The 23,821-nt window shown below is 41.9% G+C and overlaps 1 protein-coding gene across 8 annotated transcripts in view; it reads left to right on the plus strand.

The window, feature by feature from the left end:
- The window catches only part of RC3H1 (ring finger and CCCH-type domains 1), a 61,969-nt gene that overhangs the window by 14,814 nt on the left and 23,334 nt on the right, over positions 1-23,821 (plus strand). For 6 of the 8 annotated variants that reach the window (XM_072343717.1, XM_072343708.1, XM_072343712.1 and 3 more), the window contains exons 2-12: positions 5,309-5,674; positions 11,260-11,380; positions 12,353-12,592; positions 13,640-13,815; positions 14,674-14,874; positions 16,044-16,176; positions 18,224-18,342; positions 19,173-19,285; positions 21,662-21,943; positions 22,230-22,447; positions 23,338-23,711. In XM_072343717.1, the coding sequence (XP_072199818.1) occupies positions 5,444-5,674; positions 11,260-11,380; positions 12,353-12,592; positions 13,640-13,815; positions 14,674-14,874; positions 16,044-16,176; positions 18,224-18,342; positions 19,173-19,285; positions 21,662-21,943; positions 22,230-22,447; positions 23,338-23,711 (2,208 nt within the window). In that variant the 5' untranslated portion in view covers positions 5,309-5,443. Of the gene's footprint in view, positions 1-58; positions 149-1,392; positions 1,499-5,308; positions 5,675-11,259; positions 11,381-12,352; positions 12,593-13,639; positions 13,816-14,673; positions 14,875-16,043; positions 16,177-18,223; positions 18,343-19,172; positions 19,286-21,661; positions 21,944-22,229; positions 22,448-23,337; positions 23,712-23,821 lie in introns of those variants that run through there. The other 2 variants (XM_072343709.1, XM_072343711.1) reach the window with 2 other exon arrangements.

Genomic DNA, 23,821 nt, shown 5'->3' on the forward strand with positions numbered 1-23,821 from the left:
AATGAGGAAGTGAAGCACTTGGCGTCACTTGAGGGTGTGCAGCAGCGTTTCAGAGAGCAAAGACTAGAGGGGGGGAAAGCTCAACCTGTTGGAAATACTCTTCTGGGCGTATTGTATTAGTGTTGTTCATGGAGCTCCCCAGGCACAGGTAAGGAGCTTTTTCTTCTGTATTCCCTTCTTTGGTGAGGCATGGGCTTTCTGTTCTCTTTTCCTTCTTTTTTTTTCTTTTATTTCCCCAGAGGTTTTTCTGTGGAACGAGATACAGAGAATGCTGGCCAGTGTTCATCCTGTTGCGCAGCCTGTCTGGGTGACTGTGTGTGCTGTTAGTGTGTGTGGCTTCAGTGTGCCTGTTGGGAACAGCCTTGTCTGTATAAACAACTGGTTACTTGTGGCTGGTCAGTGTTGCCCAGGGTCAGCTTGTCAGTTTTTTCCCTAAAATGAGATTCAGGACTTGTTAAAGTGTTAGCTGCTGTGCTTCCCATCAGGAAGGAGAAGAAATACGTTTCTGCACGCTCAGAAATGCTGTGTATTGCATAGTGCATTGGAATGGGAGAAATACTTAACTATGCCTTGCGAGCCACGGGTGAGTCTTGGGATGTTTGTGTGGCAGTTGCTGGGTAGGGCTGTGCTGTGTACATCTGCTTCCTCTTATCAAATAGGCGGTTCACTGTTACCTGTTCCCTTCATTTAGGTTGATTTGTTTTTCATCTGGAGCTTCAGAGGTTTATTAGTGTATCACAGAACCAGTGCTGTGCCTTAGGCCAGGTTGCTCTTTCTCAGAATTGTGTCATTACTGCTGAGCAGTAAGAGTCTTTGAACAAATTAATTATGCGGTGTATGCTTTATTAGATTAAACTATAGATCAGCCAAGAGCCGTATTTGCTTGAGCAGATCAGTTGGCACAGCTCTGTTTGTTTTGGCAGTGAGGAGCTGCTTTTGCATTAAGCTTTGCACTAAATAGGCTTACTTGTATATTCGTTGGTGCAGGGAGTTGTGCCTGTTTTGTTTCTAAGTCTCAGCAAAAATAAAACAGCTTCAGGACCCAAAGAAGAGCAGTTACACTGTTGTACTCTCAGTTACAAAGAAAAGTTACTAGTATCCAGAACTTTGACCCGTGAACATCCCAAAGCTGATGCTGTCGGGGTAGGAAAGCTTAGAGAAATGCCATAAAGCAAGATGGAGGAACGGTAGAGCAGGTAGTCCCTCTTGGGTGATGCATATCCTGAAAGTGCAGGAGCAGTGCCTGTAGGGGTGCTGAGTCATCTGCCTCCAGCTGACATGCTGCGATTGTTGCGGGCTGTGCGTGACTCAGCGCACGTGATGGGGCTGTGCTCAGACAGGTCAGGCCCAGCAGTGTGTTTGTGAGGGACGCTGGTACTTAGAGCTGTGGGGAAGGACTTGGGCAGTGCAATTTAAAGGGAGTTGAATTTTAACTGAAAGCAGAAGTGAGTTTTCCCAACGTGTCATCACGTATGAACCTTGACGCCAGTCGATAGTGGTATGAGGCATTCTTGAGTTTGAAAACATCCTGATTCTGAGGGTTGGATCTGCAAAGCTTGCTGTTTGTGTGCAAGGGGCCCTACACTGCACAGCTGGGTGGGAGCCATTCCCTTCCTTGCAATGCTGGCAGTTACAGAGCAGTGCCATCTCTCCCTGAAGCCTGAGCAGATCTTGGTGGCAGTGCTCCAGGGGAGAGGGGTCACCGGTCTTATTACAGCCTGACATTTCCAGTGGTAAAACTCAGATGGAAGAAAGAGGCTGTTACCTCTGTTTAGAATAGCTGCGCGGTACAGCATCAAACAGTACTAGCAACTGAAATAGATGAAACTAATTTCCAGGCAGGTGTACTCACTCTTTGGCCTGAGATCTGGGGCTAAAGAGCAAACAGGAATCCCTATATGAAGTGTAAATAGGGAGTAGTGCCTTCTATCTGACAGCGTGTGTTTTCTCATCTGTTTTTTCTTGCACGTCTTTGTTTTCCTCTGTCATGCTTAAAGAAGTTAGTGTGTTGGTGTATAGATGTGTGTGTATGTATACGTGCAATATTATGAGTTAAAGTGAGAAAGAAAATGGAAGGGATGAGTTAAAAAGTCAAAATATTATGGGGAGAGGCTTTTTGTTTTTATGTGGGTTTGTCTTCCTAAAGGGTTGCAGTGTAGGTTTTGCTCAGGTTTCATACTGATGGAATAATTCTGGAGAGGTGTTTGAAACTGTCTCATTTCTACCTTTTTATTGTAGCTTGTGTGTTTTTTTTTCAGGTGTTAGTTCTGTCGAGTTAGAGTGCTTTGTTTCCCATTATTTTCAGGGTAGTAACAAGTTGCAAAGCTTGCAAGGAGACATCTCTTACCTGGCCTCAGTTCTTACTGATGCACCATCTGCCTGTGGTGATTCTGGGTGGTATTTATGTTGTATTTCAGTGCATGATTCTGCTTGGTGCTGTGTTTGAGGACCCCGCAGTGAGACCAAAGCTGTGTACATGAGCAGCTGTGGAAAGCTTAGTTCAGGGCCAGCCTGCACACACACACAGCCCAGAGCTGTCGGCCCCTGCAGCGTCATTTCTACTGTATGTGACACTGGAGAAGTTCAGCTCTGTGCTGAGCAGCCGAGGAGGTTTATTAGCAGAGCAGGGTTTGTTGCTCAGACAGCTATTCCTTTTCTCTGTGGGGAAAGGTTGGCTGGCTCAAGCTAGATAGCCATCTGTTTCAGCAGTTAGACTGTACAACAGTAGGTGGTTCCCTGAGGTTTCTCCCAGCCGTACTTTCTACTGTCAGTGCTACCAGTGGCCTTCTTCTAGCGTTTAGGCGTCAGTCTGGGGCTGTGGGTGCTTGCAGCAAGGGGCTGGAGGGAAGCCTGTCACCGGGAGAGCTGTTAACTGTTGCTCCCGGAGTCACTGCATTTCCACTGCAGAGGCTGTATCTGTGTGAAAGCCCTTCTAGCCCAGCTGGCTGGTGCATAGAGGACAGGTCTGTGTGCTGTGCTTGGCTATGAGCTTTGCCTCCTTTGTTATCCAGCCCTTCAAAACCCACCACGGTAAGATATCAGCAGTCCTATTACCTCCCTTCCCCGACTGGAAAGCAAAAACTTTCCCTCATGTTAAGGCTGTAAATAAGTGATCTATTTTGTTATGCTGGTGTTCTTGAGTGGCCAGATGCATGACTATGAACAACGTCTGTTTATTTTTTAAATTAACTCTTGTGTTAAAGTATGTCAGCTCATTTTTTTCCAGTTGAGAAACTGGGATAGTGAAGCCTGCATGTTCACATCTACTTTTGTGCATTGGCAGTGCAGTTTCACTTTAGCATCTGGTTTTAGATTTTCTCAGTTAGTAAAAAATTGCTCTTTTTGTTAATGCTTGGATTAACATAGTGGTTAATAATCAGTGTTTCACTTAGGCTGTTCAAATCACTTCTGAATTGGGGAGGAGCCTGGGAAATTATCGGTGGATCTTTTAATACCAGCATGGTGGAAAGGAAGCGATGTGATTCAGCTGTTAAGCTGTGAGCACCGAGTGGTATTTCACAGTATGGCAGTACATGCTCTAGGTTTATGAAGCTGTGTTCTGCTCTTTGCAGAAAGGTCTTGTGACATTTCAAGGTAATACCTACTGCAGGGATGTGGAATACCTATGTGTTCAAACAGCTGCAATGCCTCTTCCTCAGTACCACCTGTCTGGGCAGCACTGATTTCCTCTTCATTCCTTGTTGGCTGCCTAGCAGTGGCCCTATAGCATTGTACATCTTTTGACGATAGATGTAATTATTTTTTCCATTAGCTTTAGAACCAAGCTTTAGATTCACTGTTGAAACATGGCTAGAAGCTTAACATGTAACTGTTCATTGTTTGCCCTGGCAAAGTGATGTGAAGTGTGAACAACATTGTGCTAAATTCTGGAACAAAGGCCTGAGGCTTTTCAATCTCTGTTTTGGCATCAGATTTTTGTTGCCATTTCAAAATGCTTTGATTCTGAACAGTGCAAGTTCTAACTTGAACTTTCTTTCTGCCTTTGAGTTGTGTGTTTGTTTTTTAAGCTAAGGTTTGTTAAAAGGTTGCTAGGTTTGCTTCTTTTGGAACAGATAATAGCAAGCAAGTGCTCACACCTTGGGATGGAACCTAAACCAGTGACATGTGGAGAAGTGATTGGTTTAGAAAAATCTGTTTAGTAGTGGTTCAGTGTGACCTGAGCTGGTTTCTGCTACCTTCACCGATGACAGAAAGCGAGCCAGGCGTCAGAATGTTGTTTTCATTACCAATATTGCTTCTGGTAATGATTCTTTTCATGTAACTTCCTCTCACATACATTCTTTTATATTTCCCATCACATGATGCAGCTCTGCTTTTATGGCAGTCCAGATCAAGGTTAGAGAAGGGTCTTTGAGAAACAGTTATGGCTCTTAAAGTTGACAGTAACTTCTGTAAATTCTTTTGGTTGTAGACAGATGGAGGGCAAGCTGTCAGTGCAGGATTGCACTCAATAATGCATGGGGATTCCCAGGGCATGGGAAGTGTACCCAGGTAGGTCCATGTGGGATAACATAGCTCCATATAGAATTATAGAATGGTTTGAATTGAAAGGGAGCTCTAAGGTCATCTAGTTCCAACCCTCCTATAAGGCAGGGGCACCTCGCACCAGACCAGGTTGCTCACAGCCCCCCATCTATCCTGGCCCCGAATGCCTCCAGGGAGGCATATAGATCAGCTGCAGTCTGGTGGTGTTGCAGTAGTGGTACATGGCACTGTGCATGGCTGCGTTGCATGCTAGTGGTGCCTGGCCATAACCCTGAGCCATTAATCTGTCTTCTGAGGCTGTGGCAGCTCAGTGCTTCCACAGAGTCATCGTGTGCCAACCCAGAGCCCCTGTGCTTGGGAGGAAACTGGCTTGTGATACAGCGTTTGGGTGCAATTATTCAAACTTCTAATGAATACTTGTAAGAAGCGTTTTGGTAGAATCAATACAGCAGCACTTCAGAAGCTCTCTTGTTTTGACTCAGATCTAGTTAATGCTAATTGGATCATTTGTAAAGGAAAACGTAAAAATGGAAAGGTAATTAATCCAGCCTTGTATCTTTGGTAAGATAACTATCTTGATTTGTTTCTTTTAAAGACAGATAAGAGCAGAAAGATTGAAGTTTCTTTTCCAATGCCAGAAAATAGCTGGAATTAAAACAGGTCGTGACTTAGTCCATTAAATATTTCAGAGCTGCACTCCTGGTTCAGCTCTACCTGCACAAGTGGTATTTAAGTAGCACAAAGAATTTCAGATGCCCGTTCCAGTAGAAAATGCTAATTTTATGTTTCTGTTTTCTTTCAGGTTATGTTTCACACTATGTGCTGACTGTCTGTACTTACAGAAGATATTTAAAAGCAAACAGACTTTTTTTTCAAAGATTTTGATTCCAGTGGAATCTGCTTTAGATTTTTGTCTTGTCAATTAACTCCTGAAACAATGCCTGTACAAGCTCCACAGTGGACGGATTTTCTCTCCTGTCCAATTTGCACACAGACTTTTGATGAAACGATCCGGAAGCCCATCAGCTTGGGTTGTGGCCACACTGTCTGCAAGATGTGCCTCAACAAGCTCCACCGTAAGGCGTGCCCTTTTGACCAGACCACTATCAACACAGATATTGAACTTCTTCCTGTGAACTCAGCTTTACTGCAGCTAGTGGGTGCTCAGGTACCAGTGCTTTTTTTATTACCTCTTCCTGTGTTGTCCTCTAAAAAGAAAGAAGGAAAACAATTAATGGTTAAAGAATGTGACTGTGTAGACATCTCTTTGGTGATTACAGGTTTTGAGCCATGACGTGCTGTAGGTGATATGACTGGAACAGCAGTTCAGATCTTCTGCCAATCACTGATTGTGTTTGTGATTTAGTGTAACAGTGGGCTGTCACCGTGTTCTGTTCTCTTCCTTCTTCCCTAAGTTGTATTTAGCCAGACTCTGCTGAAAGGATGAGCTGGATCAGGATCAGTGAGTTAATCTGGTGGAAAGCCTTTTTTCCTTTTGTGAGTAGGTTACTTGCTTTACATGGTTGACCCAATGGGCTCGTCATCAGGTGCCCCAAAAGCAGGATGTAGAAGAGAAGAAGTGGAACAGACCCCTCTGGTAGCAACCTTTGTACTGCCTTATGTTTAATTTGAAACTGAACTCTGAAAGTGTAACTTCATGAGCTGGCACGTTAATATAAACTCCCAAAGGTGTATGGGGGAGGCTGCCCAAGATGGCCTTTCTACTCAAGGGTTACTCAGGGATCAACTGAATTGCGATGAACTGTGAGAGTAGTCCTGCAGCACTGCTACTAATGGCAGCCTAAGGAAACAGGCAAAGATGTGGCCAGTGGGAAGCAGGGTCGCCCTGTTCATCAGTTGCAGCACAGACTGAAATTAGTGTAAGCTTACTGATTAGTCGATCAGTAATTTTGTGTGACCTGTACTTGCCAAGGCTGGACGGAACTGTGAAATAGGGGCAAGCAGGGGTGATCGTATCTAACTTATGAGTAAGGTCAAAGATATAGAAGGAATGTGGTCATCTTAGCATGGTCATTGTTTTCCATTTGCTGCTCAGCTGCCTGAGTTCGGCTGAGTTGAAGAGGCGGTAGGAAAGTCAGGGAAGTGCACAGCTCAAGGAAAAGAGATGAGTTGTATTCCAGAGGAGCTAGAAAGGGGGGAAGCTAAGATGTTGCTAACGATACTTCTCGTTAGGTTCTGTGACTTAGTTCCAGATGTGGTTTTGCCACTTCTTGTTTTCATTCCATTTATTGAGGAGTGTGGCTTATTTCTTGTTTTCATGCTGTCTAGAGCTTGTCTTAAGTTCTGATACAAGGGGGGGGGGGGGGGGGGGGAAGCTTGGCTAAAGGACAGGAAAAGTACAGAGAAAGTATGTTAACTTTGAACTCTGTCCTTTTAAGAAGATGGGTTCTCTTTAATAAACATCAGCAAAAACAATATGTGAGCAGCAAAGTCAGCTTATGAAATGGGTAGCACCATCAGTGTTGGTGTGAAACTAAATCCATTTTCTTGTTCCACTTTGTGGCTTAGTTTTAGTAGGCTGTGTGTCTTTAACCTCCCCTAATCTCCAGCAAACTGTACACCTGAATCTGAGCCTGGAAACCTGTAATACTTTGCTTTCAAATGATGAATTCCATAAGAGAGGCTTCATTTTAGAAGCAAATACAGTAGAACACAATTATAGCTTTTAGCTGCTCTTTTCCCTTTGGGGAAGCATTTGGGAAGTACACACTTACAAGCGTTGTTTGCTTTTTTGCTGGAGGCAGAGAACAGGCAGTTTGAAGAAACAAATCTATTCTGCTGTGACTGGCAGCAGTGATAGGATTCCAGGGCAAGTCACTTGGCTGGCTTTCACACAGGCACAGTGGATGAAGTGAGCAGGGAAAATGGGCTACATTTGTCACATGGGCACCATGAGGAGCAGTGCCTGTTTCTCTGGCAACAGCATTGACTTCCTGAAGAGTTGGTTACTCTAGCATTGAAGAGTGTCAGTTTCTACTTGGAATTACTGCCTGTTTGTCCATTTTGGCTCTCCCCATCATTTCCCAATGAGTGAACTTGTTGCCCGATTGAAAGCCATACTTGATGTGAAAATTAACCCTTCTGCTTTCCTGGTGCACATCGGCAGTGGGTACAGGCTGTGCTCTGGGGCACTGGCCATGTGGTTCACCATGCACTCAAGTGAGGCGGGGGGAGAAGGGATAGTGGGGAAGGTAACAGTTACTATCCGTGAGAGAGCTAGAAATAGCTGAGCACCTAAATAAGAGCTGAGAGAAGAAGTGAAGAACAAGAGGGATGGTGGTCTTTAATACAAATCAAAAAGGATTTATTAGAGCATTCATAGGCTGGATTTGAAACTTTTTAAACTTCTCAGATAGAGAAGAAATCTCTTAAGCCTATTTCTAATGGAATTAAGTTCTGAATTTTGACTGCTCAGGCATCTACAGATTACTTGCTATTATGTGATTGCTTTAAACATTTGCTGGGCCAGTGTTTTGAAGGTGCACAGTCACGGATGTGTCATCTCATTTCTTCCCTCTTTTCTGTGGCGTATGAAACAGCATTGTTCACATTCCAGATGGGTGGTGTCAAGTGGCAAAAGTTCCTGTGGCACTTTAATTTCTATTGTAGTCACCCGTGATTGTGATAAATACGATTCCAAACATTAGGCAATGGAATCGTGCGGATGGGGAGAGAATTTGGGAATGTCATGAATTGATAGCCCATGAAAAAGGGGAAGATTACAATTGCAGGGCTTGTCTTAACAACTCACTTGATAATTTAACAGCTAAACTGCCAATTCCAAATCTCTTTCCTGGTACAAGATGATGCAGTGTCACACTTTCCTGGTCACCCTTCTCATGCTGTCACAACCTGCCTCTTCCCACGGCCACGCTGCCATTCTGCTGCCAGGAGGCCTGCACTCATTGCCAAGGCAGATGTACTCAGAAAGAACACAAGTTGAAAGTAATAAAAGAGTCTGAGATGATTTTTCCGGTCTTGTTCTCTGTTGGGAGACGTCTGTGATATTATGTAAATGTGAAAACTGCAAAGGGTGTGGTGTCTGAGAAAATGGAATATTGAATGAGGATGAAAATCATGAACTCATTCTGCAGGGCATCTATTTTGAGGTTCTCAAGAGGCGTTGTAAACAGAAGAGACTGGAGCGTCTGGCATGCTCTTGAGAAGATATTTTGAGATGGGGAAGTGAAAATGCTTTGAACTTGAGTGATTTCTCAGTTGTCCTCCAGCAACTGTTTGACGAAGCCAGAATTAACGTGCAGCTCTCATGTGACTTTCATAAACTGTGGCTGTACTTTTTTTCACTTGGTCAGTGCTGTTCTTACAATTATTACAACTGTGAATGCATGGGGAGCAATGGAACTGTGTATAGCAGCACCCAGCAAAAGGACAAATTACTCACAAGCTCTGCTGTAAGATACTTAGCGGTGTTGTGTGTGTGAGAAGAAAGGTTTTTCATCTCCTGAGACTCCTGAAAACACCAAATAAGTGTCTAGTTTTATTGTCCCACGCAATGCCTGCTTCATCTTGAGATGAAGTTGCATCTCTTTTGAGCTGCTGTTTTGGATTTTACACTAAAGCTTTCCTTGCAAAGAGGAGAAATAGGAGCGATGTGCAGATGTGCAGGGTTCAATAGCTTTGTGAACTCCTGGCAAGTTTTCCTGTGCCATCTTTCTCCTAGAAAAGGGGAAGTTTTCTGTGAGCTTGTGTCTGGTGGGCCGTGTTGTGCTGCATACTGCATTGCAAACCACAGCTGTGAACATGTGCCAAACCAACCCTGCCTGATTCCAGACTGAAATCCAGGGCTGAGCAAGCCATTCGATGATTCTATGGTTCCTGCCCCAGCCCACTATAGCAGCTGCTGCTGTGATGCTCTGTTTGCATTTTAAGTTGCTGCTGCTGGCAGAGCCTGCAAGGGTATGTGGGAATTGTGCAGAATAACAATTCCAGCAGTAGGTAGGGCAGAGACTACCCTATAGGGCAGTGTCTGTCTCGGCAGAAATGCATGAGATGCGTGCGCTGTTTGATCAATGAGCCAGTTCTGCTTGTGTAGCTTTACAGACGGAAGCAGGCTGCTAAAAGGGCAGCAGCTTTGAAAAGGTTGTGGAGTGTTCTGTGAACATGAAAGTGAATGCTGAAGGTGCTAATGTGTGTTTCCCAAAGCCCACTAATCCAGGCCAGCTAAGACTGTTGCAGTTGAAACAGTTATGTCTGACCTCTGTAAGGCACAGCTGCAGAATCCTCTGCTCAAAAGCAGAGGTCCATGAAAAGCATCCAGACCAGCCTTCCTGGCTTGCTGTGATTAAGCTTGTTGTTTTCCCCTGTAAGTGGTGTGAAAGTGCCAGATGCATCCTATCTTGGTGTTGTTTTTGGGGTGCTATTAACTGTCCTAATTGTTGTTGCCTGTATGTTACGCGGGCACTTTTTTTGTCACCAACTTTTGAAGCAGAAATGATACTAGTAGTAACTTTGTGATGTGTGCCAGAATGAGCATCTGGCACGACTGGCCTTCTGGGCTTGTGTAAGTGACATCCTCTAACTGGAACAGATGGCTTCCTACACAAATCAACGGGGAAACTCCTGTTTGTATGCATGGTGATGAACATAAATATGTGTGTTTGGGTATGTATTTTACTTATGTTCATTGCTGCCATCCTAATGGTACTCTGCATGGCTGTGTTACATGCGAAGGTTGTCAGGTTCATAGCTCAAGCATTAAAGGCTTGCACTTTTAGATTGAGGGTCATGTAAGCAGCTATACAGGATTAGCATTGTGTTATTGCTGGTGGAATGGAAATTGACTTGGAAATAATAGAAGTCAAAGTCTGAGATCTGTTTGTACTTGAGTAGCATATGCAAAAAAGCTTGCGATTAGTCTTGTGAGAAACTCCAGTTGTTGATACTGTTGTGTGTTTATTGAGTTGGTTGCTGGAATAGTGCTGTTTATGGGCACTGTGCAGCGCTGTGCTGCACCTCCAAACTTGTTTAAAGCTGTAAGAATTTAACTGGAGAAAATTGCAGCAAAAAAATAACTTTGGGGGTGAGGATCCAACATACATTTATGTTGGTTTCTGGTTAGTACCTGGATACAGAGATAAATACCAGAACCAAAATATCATAAAAATGAAACCAAGTGGGGCCTGTGATGTCAGTTTAATACTTGGACTTTGTGTTTATACAAGCTGTGTAGGATAATGTCCTCTTACTACTTGATGGCAAAATACACTGCAGGAGTGACCTAGTGTATTTGCTGCTAAGTCTTTCTCCCACTAATCCAAGTAGCTCAGATTGCTTATCCCAGGATGACTGTAGAGCTGTGAGGCCCTGGATACGAATCTGCACTTTCCTGTAAATCAGTGTTCATCTGATCTGTTCTATTTTTGATCATCCAGCTTTGGGGATGTCCCGATACGCACATGACTTCAGCAAAAAAAAATTATAGTTGCAAAAAATGTTGATATCTCTTGTCATGTTTCTGTTTCCTGTCAGCAACTGAATGAAAGAAATCTGATAGAATAATCATACATTTCCTGCACATATTTAATCTTGTTTTTAACTAGTAGCTTTTTGCAGTATGTTTACTAAGGCTGAAACAATTGCTTGCTAATGTAGAAAAATGCAGAAGAGAACAAACCAGGAAATGCTTGGTATTAACAAACTTAATGTGGTATTTGTGAGCATGGCTGCCAGTTATTTCTGTGCATTTGTCATAAATATGTCATCTCCTTCCAGGTTCCTGAGCAGCAGCCAATTACTATATGTAGTGGAGCTGAAGATACCAAGCATTACGAGGAGAGCAAAAAATGCGTGGAAGAATTAGCTTTGTACCTCAAACCACTCAGCAGCGCAAGAGGTAATTCCTGCGTGGTTTCTTTGGAAGATGCTAGATGGAAATACTGCGTGTAACAAACTCCTCAGATGGCTTCTGAGCCTATTTGGGATAGATGGGCATAGACCTAGTTTAAAACCATGTTGAAACTGCTTTCCTAAGCGTTAAGGTTATGCCTTTACTTAAGGGAAATAAGTAAAGTCATTGTGTCAAAACTACTACTGAGGCAAAAGCTGAGGTATTTAGCGTTGGTAAAGGAACTCAAAGCGAATCAGGTAAAAATAAAATTCATATTTTTTTACTTCTTTTGGCTTTGAGATAACTGTAGTCCAGCATGTTTGTGGCAGAGGAAAAAAACTGAAACAGGGAAGTTACTGGATATGGAGCATAAAAGAGAAGTAATGCTTTGTATAAACAAGGTTGTGCACAAGAGCAGGGTCAGTGAATAATTCTAGCACAGCAAAACAGAACTGAGTTGAAGAGTTTTGTATTTTATCTGCCTTATGTATGATGATCTTCAATCTGTCACTCCTTCCTAGATGTAGAAGCTAATAAAGCACACACAGGCTAAGAAACTGATGTCTGAAAACAGATGGTCAAAGAAGGCAGTGATCCCTGCAGCCCCTGACTAAGGGAAGGACTGCAATATGATTTTACCATTGAGGAGACACTTGGGAATCCATAGCAGAAGGCTCAGGACAGACTTTAGTATGGGGAGAGAATTCATTAGAGGCTGCACTATCTTAGAGAGCCAAATCAATCAATGAAACATAAATCTGTGGGAAGGCTGACTGCACTGTTAGCTTCTAATGCTGAGTGAAACAAACTGACAAAAACATATTTATACACCTTCTTTGTAGCGTTCTATTTAAAACAAGTAGGCATCAGGAGAAGTAGTTTTGTGTTTCTCCAGAGCAGTAATTCAGGACTGGCACAGGCACAAGAAGAGGAAATACAAGATAGTTTATTTCTTTTCTCCTTTGTTTTATTTTGAAGGTGTGGGTCTGAACAGTACTACTCAGAGTGTCCTGAGTCGTCCTATGCAAAGGAAGCTTGTGACGCTGGTTCACTGCCAGCTAGTGGAGGAAGAAGGACGGATCAGAGCCATGCGTGCAGCACGGTCACTTGGTGAAAGAACAGTCACAGAGCTCATTCTTCAGCATCAAAATCCTCAGCAGCTCTCTTCCAACCTCTGGGCTGCAGTGAGAGCCAGAGGGTGCCAGTTCCTTGGGCCAGGTATGTGATGTTGCTTTTAATACTTCTTTGCTCTGGAATCAATTCAGAATTGAGGGGGATTGAGAAATGGACATCCTTATGACTGAAATTGTGAGGTTTTTTTTTTGTTTTGTTTTGTTTTTTGTTTTCTTTTAGGCTGTGGCCTGATTTCTTAACTGTAGGTCTTCAGAGTTAATGATGTATCTGTTGGGCTGCTGTCTCAGGCTTTCTCACCCCTTTAGTGCTTTTGCAGGTCTTCCATAAAATTCAGAACAATTGATGTCCTTTTGTTCTTGTGCTGCGATAAAATAGGAAGTAGTCTCTCCTGCTATCCTTTGGAGAAGCAGGACCTTCCTAGAAACAGGAAGGTGGTGACTAGATGTGTTGTCTTTTCCTAACCAAGGGAAATAAACATACAAAACAGCTGGAGGGAGAGATCTGATACCTGCAGGTATATGTGTATACATGTCTTTTTAGAAGTTACATGCTTCAAAATCTGAATTCTTTCACGTGGAACACTGAATTGCCTTTTGCTAAAAATAAATCAATACAAAGACTGGTTACTTGAATTTAGAGAGTTCACTTTCTGAATGCCAGCTAAAAAGAGCTCTTTGAAACAGAGGCCAGTTTCTTAAAATAGAAGCTTTTTACCACTGAAACAAGTGGAAGAAGACCAGCTTTGGGATGCTAACTTTGGCTCCACTGCAAGGAACGTTGAGGCTAATTTGCTAGCAAAATATGTAGCGGTACAGCTCCTCATTTGGTTGTGTGGGCACTAATTGCTCTTTTACCTGCATGGGAACCAGCTTTGCCATTCTTTAACCTGTCAGCATTCTGTTATAGATATGAGAATAGAATTAAAAAATCATCAAGATAGACAGGAATGAAGAAATCTTCCTATCATCTGATACTCCAGACTCTGGGAATCTGGAAGTTGTGTGTGTGGCTTGTACCTAGTCTCTTACCTTTGCTTGTAGGGAGACATGAAACAGCACAGAGACCTTCCTTGGTCTTCTCTCATTCTTTTTTTTTGTGTGTGTGTGTTCTCTTTCATTTTCTTCCTCACAGCTATGCAAGAAGAGGCTTTAAAGCTGGTTCTGCTGGCTCTGGAAGATGGATCTGCCTTGTCACGAAAGGTCTTGGTTCTCTTTGTGGTTCAGAGGCTGGAGCCACGATTTCCTCAGGCTTCTAAAACTAGCATTGGGCATGTTGTCCAGCTTCTTTACAGAGCCTCGTGCTTCAAGGTATGAAGAAGATTCTGCTCAGAGATTTCATAATGCAGGAAAATGTTTCTTCATATAACAAAAAGATCCCTCGATGTAAAATTCTTTTAATACACATGCACCATGTCTGAAAAGATTTCTGCTGTTTGGTTTTCATTGTCCTATATGATTACGTGAGTCTAAAAATGATTACAGAAAATATTTCTATCAAGTCCCACATGTGTTTAGAGAATTTCTACATCTGTGATGGCAGTGTGGACTGAAATTGCAATTTTAAGCTGTAAATCTAAGTTGGGAATCTGTCCAGGTTTAATGGAGGTACCATGACTAAACCTGTATGCAAGTCAGTGTAATTTATTTCCTTGGAAGAGGCCTGAAACTGGAAAATTGCCGGTTCTGTTAATTGAGTGGTGATGTGCTTAGAAACAAAGAAATATGAGGCAGTGGAATATGTTGGAGTTGTAGTAAAGAGAACGAAAGCTGTGTTTGGTGCTTCGTGCTATTTGAGCACCTGTTCTTATGTGCTAAATGTCTTTCAGTCTTGTTAAATGAGGAGAAAGTGCTTTGTTGCTGGTAATTGTGTTCTAAAACAAACAAACCAGAAAATGCAATGCACATGAAATACCTGATTGGAGAAACAAAGTGTGCATGTTGTGATATTGTTTATAAAGTGTGGCGCTGCAGCAGGTAATGTCTGGGTCAGATTGTGAGTGAGTTACAGTTGGTATGCAATGCATTTCATAGTGATTGCAATTGTTGAAGAGTGCATGTTATTTTAGTAGGAACCAATAGCATTGTTCACTGCTGGCTAAATGTTTTTCTTGCTTTGTACTTCACTTCATCTTATGTAATTGTACTTGGCTTGTTTTTCCCTGCTAGGTGACAAAGCGCGATGAAGATTCCTCCCTGATGCAACTGAAGGAGGAATTTCGTACTTATGAAGCTCTGAGAAGGGAACATGATTCCCAGATTGTTCAAATTGCTATGGAAGCAGGTTTACGCATTGCACCAGATCAGTGGTCCTCGCTGTTGTATGGAGACCAGTCTCATAAATCTCACATGCAGTCTATCATTGACAAGGTAAAGCCACCTAAAATCGGCCCACTTTATCTTGCTTGCAGCTGTTGTAGACGTATGTGCTTGTAACTTGAATAATTAGATTTGCACGTTGTGCCTAGGTGTACTCACATTACTCATTAATCACTTGCCCTATTATAAAACCTGTTACGGCTTGAATAACTGCAATTTATGTTTGTAATCTAGTGAATCTTTTTCCTTTCTGTCATCTTGCCATCTCTTTCTCCTTTACCTCTTTCAGCAGATGAAAAACCACAGAAGTTAGCTGCATGATTGGCATGTGCCCTTTCTAAATGCCTGATAACTGCCGACACAGAAAAAGAAACTAATGGTTCATGCATTCAGGCAGGGGACTAGTCATCAATTGAAAGAAAGCAGTTGTTTACTCTGTACTCAGATGAAGAGAGAGGATGAAATGTGTTTCTTAAATGCACAAATCACGTTTTGTTCATAGTGAACATAGGTCTAATGTTCCCTCCAAATGTTTAAATCAGGGGATTCCCCCTAAACATTAGATCAGACAACTCATAAAATTGCCTAAATTAGGTGGGAAGAACTGAGCCCTAATGTCTTGGTGAATGGTTATAAAAGCTGTGAAAACAGTTGCTTTGAGTGCCATTCAGGAGGGTTGACTTCAGGAGCTGCTGTGTATTCTTCATGTATTTGCCCATGTTTTCAGATGTCCTGCCAGACATCTCCTGAAGGTATTAGGCAGAGTTATAGAACTTATAAATGCTAAAATGTGGGATGTTATTAATCTTTTTTCCTTCTTCCACCGTGCTCTTTCCTGGCTGCTGTACTCAGAATGCAGTTCTGTTGGTTCAGAAGTTGAAGATACTGACTCCTCTGAAATCTTATATAAATTGAAATTTTAATAGATGCATTTATTTCTGGGTGCCAACACAACACAGAAGAGATCGTGGGTACTTTGCTAGAAGTAATGTCAGCCTATTTGGTTTCTCTAGGAATATATTTCAACCTACAATATCAAAGAAAGGGTGTGTTCATAACTGTAGGGAGAATTTAATACAAGGTGCTGAAATCAGTTTGTCTGGGGAGAAAAATGTAGTCTAGTTTTGTAAACTAGCAGCTTTCTGGTCTTGTGGAGCGACCATGAGAAACCCTGAGGTTTGCTTTGCCTGTAGAAAGTTAATTATTATAATTTTTTTAAGTTGCAGACCCCAGCCTCGTTTGCACAGAGTGTTCAGGAATTAACTATTGCTCTTCAGAGGACTGGAGATCCAGCTAACCTGAATCGTCTTCGACCTCACCTTGAGCTCCTGGCAAATATTGATCCCAGTCCAGGTAAGTCCAGATGCTTTGCAGGGCTGGAGGTTGGGAGGCCAAAAGATATCACAAGCTCTAGGTTAGCAAGAGGAGTCTTAAGAGAGTTAGGGGGTAAAACAATATTACTCAAGTAGAAGGAAACATCTTCTGTAACTCTAATTTAAGATTCTTGAATGGCATCCATAACCAACTTGAGAGCAGCAGTGATCTCTGTGAAAAAGTTAACCATTTTGAAGCTGACAGAAAGAACAGCAGGAATAGTTTAACCACTTCTCTGAAGGCAGCTTCCTTGTTTGTCAGCACTGGGTGAGTGCAGATAAGGATTTTGAATATATGCAGTCTTGTAGGGTTCCACAGATGTGTACTTCATATTAGGCAATGCTAGCTGGAGGGACTGAAAGCAGTCTTTAGTTTTGCATTTGCTGCTGTTGGAAACCAGACTTGCAAAGCAGCAGAAGGGTTAATAAAACCACTAATTCAGTGCTTTGGTTGTCACTGTGTTATTTTTGTATCTCCAGTTCTTTGCTAGAACAAATGATTTATTTATGAACTCATGGGAGTAATTAAGGAAAGCAGTTATCAGATTAAGGACTTCCTTTAATTCCCTATCTAAAAATTGTACATCTTTTGTTACTCTAAAAATTATACATACTAGTTTTTGATCTGAGGTCTCTCAGCTGCAGGCACTGCACTCAGAAGATGTTCTTGAAGGCAGCTTAAAACCGTAGGGCACCTTCCATGTGAACAATTTCTGACATCAAAGTAAAATTTTGATAGGTAGAAGCTCAGCAAGAATCTGTCTTAATGCTCACATTACTTATCTTAAGGAATTTGTAGTTCTGCAAAAGTATGAGTGATGATCTGGACAGGGGAAATAAGATGAAAAGAGCATAACTGGGAAATTAAGATGCTGACAGAGAAGAAAGTGATGAAAGATGTTGGAAAAGTCAGCTGTAGGAATAGGAGAGTGCTGAAACTGAAACTTTATTTTATACCTGTTGATATTTGTGATATTGAGACTAGCGTGACATCAGGAGATGAAAAGTTGTAGATAGTTTCTATATTTTTAAGGCAAAAAACATACCTTCCATGTGAGTACAAGTTGTACTCAGCAGTTAAAGGCAATGCGGTGCTTCCTCAAATCATTTATGTTGTAACTAGTCAGAGACAAAATTCTATGTACTGGCAGTTTGTCAGCCTGACTGGTATGGCAGCTGGAATCACTGATAGCCTGACTGGAAATTTCAGTGGGTGAGTCTGATCTTGGAGTAATTTCTCTGCTATGCTATGGAGCTGCTTCCCTGCTATATTCTGTAGGTACTCTGAAGTTCTATGGGAATCAAATACTTGTGAGCAGAACAGAACATAATTGTGTTAAAGATCTTGAAACACACTTAGTGAAGCTCTTTGATGTCCATTATGTCTGCATGGCGGAGCACATCAGCACACTGGGGAGTGTCTTCGGTTGGAACAGGTTAAAGGGTTGGACAAGTACGTTAGTCAGCTAGAAAGAGCAGAAGCCCCTGTAGGACTGAAGTTGCAGTTTGTTCACACTGCTGTGTGGTAGATGGTCTGATGCATGGATTTGCTTTGTGTCACGTGTTTTCACAAGTGGGACACAGCAGCTTTGTATGCAGCTCAGTAACTGACTGTGTAATCTAGGCCATTGGTAATGGCGTTCGTACAGAACTACTTTGCCTGAAGGAATCTGAGTGTGAAGTGGGATTTGGATTTTCCAGTACATACGGAGTTTATACAGGGTATTTCCTCTTGAGTTCTGTGGGGTATGAAATCCCTTGTAAAGGAGATCATCGATGTGGTAGTAGTAGACTTGCTGTCTGATTTATTGGTGAGGTTCAATCTTGAGTCTTTAGGTAGCATTTTTCTTTAAATGTTACGTACATCTGAAAAACAAGGCTTGATTTTTTTTATTCAAGATTCAAATGACTTTTGCTTCTGATAAAACTTGGTAACTTTTTTTTGTGTGTGATACTGATGGTTTCCTAATACCTGGTTTTGGAAATCCTTCTTCCTTACTGTATTCTGTTTCCTGCTAATACTACAGATGCTCCACCTCCAACATGGGAACAACTGGAAAATGGGCTCGTTGCTGTAAGGACTGTGGTTCATGGCTTAGTTGATTATATCCAGAATCACAGCAAGAAAGGAACGGATCAGCAACAGGTAACAGCCAAATCATTTAAGAAAAGCTTACTCCTAAATTTTATTTGGCTCTGTGTAATAGTAGAGGTTTACTAATGTCAGCCGGAGAGATTTGACTTCACAAAGAGTATGTTGAGAATGTTGCTGCTCTTTGATATTTATATATTGAAAAAAAAACAACACAAAATACCTGCATGAATTTGCACTGTTCACTAGGATGGAAAGAAAAGAATCTGATCAAGCTGGTTTGTTCATAGAGATTCCTGATTAGATGGGGAGAGAAGCTGGGGTGCCTTGCACTGTGCTGTGGGAATTTCCTTGCCCTTAATGTGACAAATGTTAGCCGGGTCGTTGTGTGTTACCAATGATTATTAAACCTATTCTTAATCATGTATAAATTGTAAAGTTTTAGGAAGTCTGGGTTTCATCAAACAATTTTTTTTGTTTATTTTTGTTTGTTTCAGAAATTGATGTTGCCAAATAGAAGTACGAGATAAGCTAATTATTTATCTTATCACGTTTCTTTGATCTCATTTTGTTCTGCTAAGTTAATCTAAATGCTAGCTACTACTGAGAGACAGAGCTGCTTGCTATAGATTCCCACTCTCTCTGCATTGGCACTCTGCCACCTGGAGAGTTGGTTCAGGGAGAGAGCTGGTTCAGGGAGCCAAACTGGTGTGGGGGTAAAAACAATCACAAAATCCAAGTGAATTATTTCAACTCTTTAACCTTTTTGTGTTCACTGGTACTGTTACTGGCAAAAGGAGAAGCAGTAGAAATACACACAATATACCTTAAGTGCACTTATATTCTGATATCTTGTTGTTTTGTTCTTTTTTTAACCTTGCCAGCCTCCTCAGCACAGCAAATACAAGACGTACATGTGCCGAGACATGAAACAGAGAGGAGGATGCCCCCGAGGGGCCAGCTGCACCTTTGCACATTCACAGGAGGAGCTAGAGAAGTAAGTGTACAGATCAGTCCAATATTTGCTTCACCTTATCCTTAGTTCTTCATCATAAAGTTTTGGAGCTGTTCATTCTTGTGTACAGAATGTTTTGGTTAATGCAGCAGCAGTGCAGCTCTGAAACTTTGTTATTTGCACAAGAAGCATTACTTGAGATTTTGGGGATGAGCATTATATTTATTTTGTGGGGTTTTTTTGTTACTTCTTTAGTGTGGATAAATATGCTACTAGGTTGCATCCATTGTGGTTATTTCTTCATGTGTGTTTCTCAACCTGGTTTTATAGTTGTGTGTGAGAGAGAGGTCGATGCTGGCACATTCCCAGATCTAGGGTTCTTTGTTGTTCTGTGCTGCTTTTGCTATTCAGAAAGCCAAAAACCACAATACTGTGCGTTTTCTTTCTTCTTTTCTTTAAACATCTGAAGCTTCGAGTACTGATACAACATTTCATTAGCCATACAGCAGGCAATACGTGGGCAAAAAGAAATTAGAGGAGAGCATGTGGTGTTAGAATGACAAAGGCAGTTTTTCAAGCTAACAGAAAATGGGACTTTGGTACTTTTTTTTTTTGCAGAAACAACTGGATTTTTTTCCCCTTTTGTAATGATAGTATGAAAATGAAGATTGGTAGCACTGTTGTGGATGATTAATAAGGGTGGTGAGTCAGTACTACCGCCTCTAAACTACTTGTGTTATCAAGGACAGTTCGTAAGGTTTGCAAGTGGAGGAGGCCTATCCAGACTAGATTGTTTCCTTTAGTGATAATGTTGTCCTGGGGCAAGTGAGGTGAGTGCTGTGTCAGTTGCAGCAGTTTTTGTAGGCAGTTGGAAACTGTCCCTTTTGGTGTGGGACAAAACAAGTCTGCGTAGGTGATTCTTGGCAGGGGGTGTTACTGTTTCTGTTGTCCTGTACATGTGAAGACTACAATGTTCTTTCTGAAGAAGAATCTTTCTAAGCATGTTACTATGGTGTATATAGTACAAATGCTTCCTGTCACTTCTGATCTGAATGTGTTTGTGTGTCTGCCTTTTGAGCATACTATTGTAATCTAGATGAGTGAGCAGGGATTATTAGCTGTCGTTTTCTTGCAAGTTATGTGCAGAACTTCAAAAGATCAGGAGTTATGAGGCACTGCAACTCTAAGAGACCTAATGTGAGCAAGATGACCAGAAGTTATTGGTAGGCAGAACATGCTGTGCTGATGCTTTGCAGGGAAAACCAGTTTAGCCTTTGGTGGGATGGCCAAGTAAAGTGATACACTCAGCCTGGGGAGCTCACTTCAGCTCACCTCCATGTCTGCAGCTGGTGGGAAATGCCAGAATGACTTCTATGCAGCATGTTTTTAGAAAGCCTTAAACTGTCTGTCCCTCCTCACGTGCTTGTAGCACGTTAATAGCTGTTTGTTTATTCCTTTTAATATGTTCTGAACAGTGCCTGCTGTCATTACCACATAGCCTGGATTTAAAGTGTGACTGTGTTTGTGTTATCATTTCACTTTGCTCGGAAGTGTTTGCTTCAGCCAATCTAACCCCTGTGAAGGCTTCACACATAAGAAGCAGTCTCTTGCTCTATGAGCACTCAGACTAACAGATGTGCCCTCCCACTTGTGTTCTTGTATCTAAGCTAGTGGCAGGAGGTTTAGTGGAGGGCCTTCAACTCTGGAATTTGTTCCCTTTGTTAGTCCAATACCGTCAGTCTGCTGATGTTTTTTTTTGTTAGCGTTAAAGGGCTCTTGTTTGTTCAGACTTATCAGAAGCAGTTAGATTTTGACAGTATACTGTGTTTAGAGATTTTTCTCTGAAATCGTTTATCAAACCATGCAAGTGGTATAAGCTGTATATTGCTATAGTAACAAAGCACAATATATCAAGATCAATATGAAGGTGATATAGTTTGGCACTAAGGACTTATGTTGGCTTAATGTTGGACAAATGGTGTAACAGATAATCTATCTTCTATCATTCCTTTAGTTGTCTGCTGTTCGTTTAGTCTCTAAGTAAAGCAGACGTCAACAATCTGCGATTCTTGTTTTGAAACTTCTGTTATCACAGGTGATTTTCTTCATTACAGTTGTAATGGATATATGTGCAGGAGGTAAGATTTCAGGTTTTCTGAGCTCTTGGTGTAGTTGTCATAAAAAATCTGTCCTTGGTGTGACTGATACTGGTTCGTTTGGTTGAAATTGATATGAGCACGTCAAATTGCAGTGAAATTCTAGTCTTCCAGGTATTAACAATAAACCTCTCAAGCCAGTAGGAAATACGATTTTGAACTTGAAGCTCTGGTGCCACCTGTGTTTGGGGGAAAAAAGAAATCTTGAAAATCCTTTCGGTATTTTGTTTCAGTTTTTGATGTGTAACTTCTTTCTTTGAAGATTTCGTAAAATGAACAAGCGTCTGGTTCCAAGAAGACCTCTGAGTGCCTCCCTGGGCCAGCTGAATGAGGTGGGCCTGCCTTCAGGAGCTATCCTCTCGGATGAAGGGGGAGTGGACTTGCCCAATAGGAAAACCTCTGCTCTGCCAAATGGAATTGTGTCAACAGGCAGCACAGTGACGCAACTTATTTCTCGAGGGACTGACTCCAGTTATGAAGCTGCTCTGAAGCCAGGGAAGATGGACCATCTGAGTAGCAGTGCCCCTGGATCCCCTCCTGACTTGTACGGGTCTTCTTAACTGTTGTTCAAAGTGTCCTGTGTAAATATGCAGTAGAGACCAAAGTGTATACCCACTCTCTAGAAAAGAAACAGAATGGTTTGCTTGTTTGTTTTGTGGTGGTAGAGTGCAGTAGAAAGCTATAGCTAAAATTATGAATTGCTTTACATCTCTGATTGCTTATATTTTAATTGGAGGAGATGATACAAGTCTTCAGAAGGTGGAATATAGACAGAGTACCTGTGAACTGTATCAGCTTTTAATGGGCAATGTTGTCTTTCTACTTCTTAGGCTGGAACCTGTCCCCAAGAGCTCTATTTCTGCCTTACCAGTGAACCCTCATCCTGTGCCTGCTCGGGCACCAACAGATCTGCCTTCAGTGTCTGTCACAAAACAGTTGCAAATGGTACCTCGTGGATCTCAGTTGTATAATACTCAGCAAGCAGATATCTTTTATCAAGATCATAGGGGAGCTGCCCCACCATTTGAGCCAGCACCCTACCAGCAAGGTTAGTTTGAGACCAAGCTCTCTATCTTCTGATTTCCTTATCAGTTTTATTCTTTCTTCCTGCCTTGGTGTTTATTTATGTTTCAAATTAGTTTTTTTTGCATATCACATAGACTTTAGGCATTAATGTGGTTATGGTATAATACAGTGGAAATAGATGCGTCAAGATGCTGTACAGGTGTATACATGCAGTTGGTGAGTTACCTCCTGCCAGACTTCATAGGTCTTGATTGAGGAGCTCTGTTTTTGTTTGCTGGAATAAAGTGAAAATAACGTCATAGATAAAGAAATAATGTGACTAATGGAAGTGGAAAGAAGCTCTAGGAAGGAGTGAAGGGAGAAGCATTTGGGGGAATAGGAAGCTTGTATTTGATTTTTGGATGCCAATGCATGACAAAGTTGAATGTGCTCGTAGTTAGTGATCTGCCCCCTGTCCATGCGCATTTGTAAATTACTGATGTGTTGGGGCAAACTGAGTTTTTAGTTGCACACATGGAGGCAGACAAAATGATCTTCCTTTTTCTTTTAGCTCTCCTCTAGCTAAAAGCGTTCAGGTAAATAGAGAGACATCCTAGTGAATTAATTCTAGTTAGTATGTTGCGGAACCTGTGGTGGGCTCAATCTCACTGCCTTTTCTTCAGCGACGGTAATTTTTACATCTTGCTGTCACTTGTGCTTTGGATCAGCTCCTGCTTCTCTAGGGTTTTCTGAAGTGGTTAATTCTTGAGTAGAAATACCTGTTAAACAGTGGTGGCAAACAATAAATGTGTATTAATTTATATCACTGTTCATGATACTTGTAAACTGCAGTATTTGAATCAGCCCACTTTTATGAACAATTGTAATGATTGCTTTCTGTATCTTGTTTGTCTTTTTCTTGCCTAAATTCAGGAGTTTACTATCCTCAAACCATGTCTCGTTTTGTGCGACCTCCTCCATCAGCTCCAGAACCTGGTCCACCTTATTTAGACCATTACGCACCCTACCTTCAGGATCGTGTGGTGAGCCCTCAGTACACACAGCCTCAGCAATATCCTCCGATGGGACAACCCATATATCCCCCGCATTACGACAGCCGCCGTGTGTACCCACCTGTCCAGCCATATCAGCGAGAGGAGATTGTCCGAGGAAGCCCTGTACCCATTGAAATTCCACAAGCAGCTGTACCCTCCTACATACCTGAATCCAGGGACAGATACCCACAAACAGAGAGTTATTGCCCAGTGGCTCCCCATCTCAGTCAGATCAGACCTTCTTGTCACCGGGTATGGTTTTCCTATTGTGTTTCTGAAGTTGTTCCCCAGAGAGAAAATACAAACTAGTTGAGAAATTGATTTTTTATTTTTTATTTTTTTTCCCAGTAAGGTTGTTCTTT

This window comes from Excalfactoria chinensis, chromosome 8 (genome assembly GCF_039878825.1).
Source record: "Excalfactoria chinensis isolate bCotChi1 chromosome 8, bCotChi1.hap2, whole genome shotgun sequence".
NCBI classification, from domain to species: domain Eukaryota; kingdom Metazoa; phylum Chordata; class Aves; order Galliformes; family Phasianidae; genus Excalfactoria; species Excalfactoria chinensis.